Here is a 7,491-nt window from a genome sequence, read left to right as displayed (position 1 = left end):
ATAAATCATAAAGCCTCCAGCCTAGAAGAGAAAAGGAACCGAAAAGAAGGAAGAGAAAGAGAACTTACTCATCACACCCTCAATATTATATCTAGTGGATTTGATAGAGGAGGCAAGTTGAGCTCCTCACACAAGAAATATGCTCACCAAGTAATGCATGTCGTTGATTCGCCTTTTAAACATTGCTCTTCTTATGTTACCAACTTCACTTTCTCATATAAATACATCGTCAAAATCCTACCTCATGAGAATGACCTCGTGATCATTAGTGTGCAAATATTCATATGAAACATAAAGCAGACCTCATTAACCTCGAGAGTCTCGTTGACGTCTTTTATTGGGTCACCTTTATGCATATAAATCATGAAAATTTTCAACCTTTTAAATTCCTCCTAGTAGGTTTTTTAGGAGAAAAAAAATACAAGTATGAGGATACATCTTCTTTAGTATGAATTTTAGAGTGGAGGAGAACACAAAGACCATCAAAGTCATATATCTTGTGGTAAATTCCCACTCATTTTACAACAATATTATTGGATTCCCTGCATACAATATCCTGGAGATGAATGACACGAGATTCATAAACGAGATTAAGTTTTCACATGGTTGACCAACGTCGTGATTGTTTAAAATTATTTAGGTAAATAAAGAATGTGTAAAGACTTCACCAGTCCAATATGGCGTGTACTAGGGATCCATTTCCCCTGTCCAACATAGACAAGTTGATTGAAAAAGTCCCAGGGTTCAAAATGCTCGGTGTCAAGGAGCCTTACTCGAGGTACAACCAAATCATGATGGATCCATTAGACGCCCCAAAATTTCCTTCATGAAAAAAACTTGAAATTATAATTAGGAGGTCATGCCTTTTGGCCTCAAAAAACACAGATGTCGCCTGCCAAGACTAATGGACGCAATGTTAGTAGAGAAAATAAGGAATAATTTGGAGGTATGAATAGATGACATAGTAGTAAAGACACCAAATGAGAAGAAGCATTTTGAGGATTTAGAGAACATCCTATGATATGTTAGGAGGTTTAGCTTACGCCTAAACCCAGAAAAGTGCTTTTTTGGGGTCCAAGTAGGGAAGTTCTTGGCTTTATGTGAAGTCAAGACTCTCCATCCAATGTGTTTTTTATAAAGACAAAGTACAAATCAAATGATCATGTCAAAAAGTATGGAAAAAGCTTCAAGTACATTTTATCAATTCAAGTATTTAAGACTCATCATGTGTATTCAAAAATTTTACTTTGAAGACTAGCATGGATCTTGATTGATTGAGGTACAAACATGCAATTATATTGATAATTTAGTGCTCAAATTGCTCTCCAAAAACACTTGCATGCATTGTCCAATTGGCTGAAAAACACTTTATGTTTATGTCCTGAAAAACAAAGTTATTGGCAAAAATATGTTCAGGAAATCGGCTCCCACTTTTGGAGAAATCGATTTCCACTTCACGTTCTGCAAAAAGATTGTTTTTAAGAAGTTCATTTTCAGGCGTGGAAATCGATTCCCTCTTTTGGAGAAATCGATTTCCCTCGCGAAATTTTAAATTTCCAATTGCAACTTTTCACATGGAAATCGATTACCCATACTTTGGAAATCGATTCCTGCAAGTCAGTGGCCATTTTTAGTCAGCTTTCAAATATGAACGTGTCTCAAAATTTGTCAATCAATCTTTGCACCTTTTCATTGAATCATACTCATTCTTAGGGGTGTCAAGACACTATATATATTCCCATTTTCAGATTTGAAAACTTCACCTCTTCAATAGTAATTTAACATCATTTTTTATTCAAGTTTCAAAACAAGTGTTTGTGTTCTTGAACTTTCACAAAGAATTTTTATGCATGTATTTCCATATCAGTCCAGAAAAATTCATATAATATTTACAAACACTTGAGCACTAAATTCTATCATTATTAGTTGCTTGTTTGAAGGGAAGATCAATTATATTGATACATCACTCAAAAGTGATAATTATTTTACAAATTTTATATTCTTAAAAATTTTGCTGTATTCATATCTTATTTTTCAGGATTGTTGGAATTAACATTACTTGGTTTTGTATTCCTTGTTGTCCAATATTGTTGGAAGCAAGAGGTTGAAAGTGAGATGATTGTTCTCATTTCAACTTGGTTGATCCAAGAGGATTGTTCTTGGTGGTGTTGTTGGTAAAAGATTGTAGGAGAAGTCTTGGTATAGGGCTTGTACAAAGATCTAACAATAGTGAAATCTCTTTTGTGTTGAAAGGGTACAGGAGTACTCTCGAACTGTGAGGGGAACCAGGATACATCCTTGTGTTCTTTACTTTTCCGCATTTATCGCTTTCATCTTAAATCATAACAAGAAAAGAAAGAAACACATTTCTAAAAATTTATACACCAAACCAAAAATAAGAACAACGTGCTTCTAAAACCTATAAAAAATTTAAAGTCCCAATTCACCCTCTCTCTTAGGCGCACTTAATAACTTACACTTTATGTACCATGAGAGAATTCAAAGCCAAACGAGAAAAATTTTAGGCCATATCTAACACGAGAAATTTCATAATGGTCTAACAAGTTCAACACTTGACGTGGTGGATAGCCTTCCTATCTCACTTCCAATCATGTGTAAGTGATAAGGCCTTCCATCTCTTTGTCCTAATGAAGAAGTGGGAGATATTTGAGTAGACAAAAGAATGTGAAGAGTCTTTCGTAAAGTTGAAAACTTTTATAGCAATACCCCCATCCTTGCTCGCTCACAGGAAGGTGTGTCTTTGTATTTGTACTTCTTAGTAACTTACAACACCATAAGTTATATGTTGAGTGTCCTAATCAACACTCCCATTTTCTCGTCTCAAGTTTACAATGCACCGAGACTACAACTCATATATCTTTTTGTGGTTCTAGGGTTCAACTACATTTCCATTTTCTTCACACTTCCTAAGTAAAATCCCGATTGAAGAAGGTGGAAAAAGGAATGAAAAAAGAGGAAGGAAATAATACATGCACAAGGGTGTTGTAAGGGACGTTGAGCTTGCAACGAGCTCGAGTAAGAAAATAAGGTTGAAGAAGAAATGCTCACAAGCGAAGTGTATGCAAATATGAAAGCAATGAAACATGATTGTGGTTTGTCCTATAACTTATAGAAACTTGTAGGGTCCTTCAAACCCAACACCCATCGTGACTTTTTCAGAAGAACAATAGATCTAGTTCCAAGTATGCACACAACCAATGGCTCAAACCAAATGGTCCTTCCCAAGAAGTTTGAATCAATCACAACCAAAGGATTTCATGTGGAACCATTGGATAAGGAGTTTGAATCGTCTTCAAAAATTATACAATTGTGATTGATTCAACCTCAAACATGCGAAAGTGGATATTTATTTTTGAATAACACCATCTCCTTAACTACTTCGCCTTTACCGACCTAGTGTTTGGAGGGATATATGACTATTATGTTTTTTATTAATCACTTCTCTCTTATAGGCCCCGTGTTTGGGGTCTATGAACCGTCATGAATATAATAGCTTAGGCCTATACATCACATCTAACTCGACCTACTCGTATGAGGAGGCAAAAATTTGACACATGGGTGATGTCGCCATGTCGGGTGCTAAGGCACACTGGTCATGACTGAAAAAATAGTCTGAAGACGCTAGTGTTATTATGAATATGCATAAGTGAGTGAAATTGATCAGATTTAAATCTTGAATGGGTTAGGGTAGTATTAACTTAGTTTAGACCAGTTAAATAATTCAGAAAAGACATTTCAGATTTAAATGAAGATTAAAATTTTCTGTATTCCACCTGATGTACAACCGTGCTATTCAATTTTGTGTGTCCATATTAATTTCTTGACTTTGTTGCACACCTCAATCAAATAGCCCATTCTTTTTTCTTATCAACATTTAATCCCTCACACACACCACACCATAAAACCTCTCTTAATGTCTTAGAAGTTTTAGTTATCAATCTTCTTCACAATGCCTTCTTCTACTCTTCAATGGCTTAGCCTAGTTGGCATCATTTGGCTCCAAGTCATAAATGGAACAAACACAAATTTCCCAGCTTATTCATCCCAGCTAAAACAGCTTCTCTCCATTTCACAAATTGAACTCAACAACCTTGCTTTCGCATCTGATGCTGGCAAGCTTTTTGGTTGGTTTTCCGGCCTTGCTGCCATTTACCTCCCGCTCTGGCTCGTCCTCATCATCGGTTCGTTTCTCGGACTAATCGGTTATGGTGTACAATATCTCTTCATAACCAACCAAATCTCCTATCTATCATACTGGCATGTCTTCTTCCTAACATTTCTTGCTGGCAATAGCATTTGTTGGATCAACACTGTCTGTTATGTTGTTGCCATACGAAACTTTCTATCCGATCGCCAGGTCGCGGTCGGATTAACAACTAGTTATCAAGGATTAAGTGCAAAGATTTATACAAATATTGCTGATGTTGTTTCTTCACAGAATAAAGCTAAAACTTTTCTTTTCTTGAACTCTATAGTACCTGTGGCTGTTTGCTTAATATTAGCACCTATAGTAAGAGAAACTGAAGTGAAAAGTTCAAAGCATTCAAGTGTTGTTTTTGCTTTGATGTTTGTTATTACAATAGCCACTGGAATATTTGCTGTGATCAGCAGCTTGCAAGTTTTCACAAACAAAATTTCTTCACTTGGTGTTCTTATTGGTATTCTAGTATCTCTTCTCTTACCTCTTTTACTTCCAATTTGTGTAAAGATCAAGGAGATAGTTGAATCATTGCACAAGAAAAGAGAAAAACTAAGAATCTACCATTTTACCATGGAGGAGAATATTAACAAAGAGAGGATAGAGAGTTATGAGAAAGAGAGTGAAGTTGAAGATGGTTGTGTTATGGAAGAAATAGGTGTGAAGTTAATGCTGAAGAGAATGAATTTCTGGTTATATTTCTTTGTGTATTTTTTTGGTGCAACAATTGGTTTAGTATTTCTCAACAATTTGGGACAAATAGCTGAATCAAGAGGTTGCTCTGCAACTTCATATTTGGTGTCTTTGTCTTCTTCTTTTGGATTCTTTGGTCGTCTCATCCCATCTCTTCTAGATTACTTCTACAGGTAATTTGGAACACTTTCTATGCCTTTTACATGTTTTAAATTTCTTTCACACTAATAATATTTGTCGCGTGATATTTTGATAATGTTGAGAATTGCATTTAAATGTGTCCGATGTAACATAAATTGCACGTTATTTAATTTTTACAGATCAAATACATTGAATATTCAATAAATTTAAAAAATAATTTTTTAAATATAATACTGATCAAAATAATAGTTACGTTGCGGTGGACAAAACATCAAAAACTTTAATGTTGTAGCCTTAAGATTGCAATTTTGAACATTTTTTTTAACATTGTGAAATGTAATACCGACTGAAACTATTGCATTTATGCTTTTATTTAATGCAAATAAAGATAATGGAGATGTTGGTTGATCTACATTGATGAAGACAAACAAACCAACAAATTAAAAGCCGCACATTCCATAACATGGTTACTATTAACACTCCCTTAGATCACAAATAAACATGTTTTTCCAATATATTAAACAATTAATTAATATATCTGATCTATATATAGATAATACATTAGTTATTCAACTAAAATTATTTTAATTTCAGGGGAAAACGTACAATTTCAAGACCTGCCTCAATGGTGGCAGTAATGGCACCAACAGCAGGTGCATTCTTCTTACTTCTCAACAAAACTGACATTGCTCTTTACATAAGCACAGCTGTGATTGGAGTCTCAACTGGAGTAATCACTTCCACTGCTATTTCCACAACAACTGAACTTTTTGGAACAAAGAATTTCTCAGTAAACCATAATGTGGTTGTGGCTAATATTCCAATTGGATCTTTTTTATTTGGTTACTCAGCTGCACTTATCTACCATAAGCAAGGAAATGGACATGAAAAATGCATGGGCATGGAATGTTTTAGTAACACTTTTATCATTTGGGGTTCATTTTGTTGCCTTGGAACTTTATTGGCTTTGATTCTATATTTTAGGACTCGTAGGTTTTACTCACAAAACCAATAGGGTGACATTTTTTTATCTCACCTTGATTATACAATATACACCAATTTAATATATTTAGATATAGTTATAAATTAGTTCTATGATCCATAAGTAGGGGTTGTAATATGTGTAGGTTTGTTTTCACTTGATCAATAAGTATCACTATTGAATAAAGTAAGATATGGCACCAATTATTAATCTATAAAAAAATCTCATATTGATTGTAGCAATGTAATGGGTTAATGTGGGTGATTTAGACCTCTCTCATTGTAGTTGTTAGTGCAAAGTAAAGAAAAACTAGACAATGTATTATGCTAAAACCAGAGGTTTGAAATTAAGCATAACCAAAATCAATTAATGTTAATTATGTTAACTCCCTCACTGGTTAAGGTTAACTATCTTAATTACTAACTACCTCAATTAATAATATCTATCTGAACAATCTAACTTGAGTTATAAGAAAGCTTCTCTGAATTATAAAAAAAATTTGTTCAACATTGAGATTTAAGGCATTTTGTTCGTGTGAAGGGACTAAAGGTGTTGTTCTTTGTTCAACACTTGTGATCATTCATCTGATTCGGAGTCAAAGGTGTTAGTCCCTAAAATATGAAATTGTTTCTATCACTGGTCATGATCATTCGTAAGCATGGACTTAAAGAAAATTTTTGTTTTCTACTGTGTTTATATCACAATTTCCCTTTAAACACTCTCAAGTCAATTGCAGGACCCACATTAGTCAAAGACTTGTCAACATCTACATGAACAAAAACAAAAACAGACCCTAATATATCTGGATCAACATGTCACCATGATTAAAATATGATGTAACAGAAAATAAATACATGTCCAATGTAGCAGGCAACCAAGCTCGAATGCTCACTAGATTTGGAACCATAGAAAGGGGGAACAAGGGAAAAAGAAGAACATTGAGCTTCGTGACTCAGAGGAATGAACGATCAAATATGCAAGATCATTGTCAATGAACAAAGTCGTGTCGACTTGATCAAACATTGAAACAAAAATGCTTTTTGATAAGATTGATATAGGAAGTAAAATTAATTTTGTCTCAGGTTGTTAACAACAGAAGAGGTAAAATGACGCTTTAAAAACCTTTTAAACCCCATTCAAGTATTGAGGATCATATGATCACCCCGCACCACCAACGACTACGATATCCTCGAAAACAAGTTCAAAAGCACTCGAGTACTCAAAAGAAGGAGAATCCTCATTACTGACTAGCGTAATCGAAAACAAGTCCAAAAGCACTAGATATCTTTTTTTTTCCTTTTTGAACTTAACAATAAATTATTTTAGGGTATTAATCAATTGGCGAGTCTTAAAATGCATTAAAAGCAACTTTCTTTTTGAGACAACCTCTAGCCTATAAATAGATGTGCATTTCCTCATTTCCAATCATCTAGAACAGAGTTTTATTTCATACTTC

At 34.2% G+C, this 7,491-nt stretch overlaps 1 protein-coding gene across 1 annotated transcript; it reads left to right on the top strand.

Moving 5' to 3' along the window:
- The first annotated feature begins 3,855 nt into the window (after window positions 1-3,855).
- LOC131632571 (protein NUCLEAR FUSION DEFECTIVE 4-like) lies at window positions 3,856-6,139 on the top strand. The gene is made up of 2 exons (XM_058903311.1): window positions 3,856-5,085; window positions 5,648-6,139. The coding sequence occupies exons 1-2, from the start codon at window positions 3,971-3,973 to the stop codon at window positions 6,066-6,068; spliced, it is 1,536 nt and encodes a 511-aa protein (XP_058759294.1). The 5' UTR covers window positions 3,856-3,970; the 3' UTR covers window positions 6,069-6,139.
- The last annotated feature ends 1,352 nt before the right edge of the window (window positions 6,140-7,491 follow it).

The sequence above is a fragment of the Vicia villosa genome, unplaced genomic scaffold (assembly GCF_029867415.1).
Source record: "Vicia villosa cultivar HV-30 ecotype Madison, WI unplaced genomic scaffold, Vvil1.0 ctg.000966F_1_1, whole genome shotgun sequence".
Classification (NCBI taxonomy): domain Eukaryota; kingdom Viridiplantae; phylum Streptophyta; class Magnoliopsida; order Fabales; family Fabaceae; genus Vicia; species Vicia villosa.
This window is presented reverse-complemented; position numbering and strand designations above follow the sequence as displayed.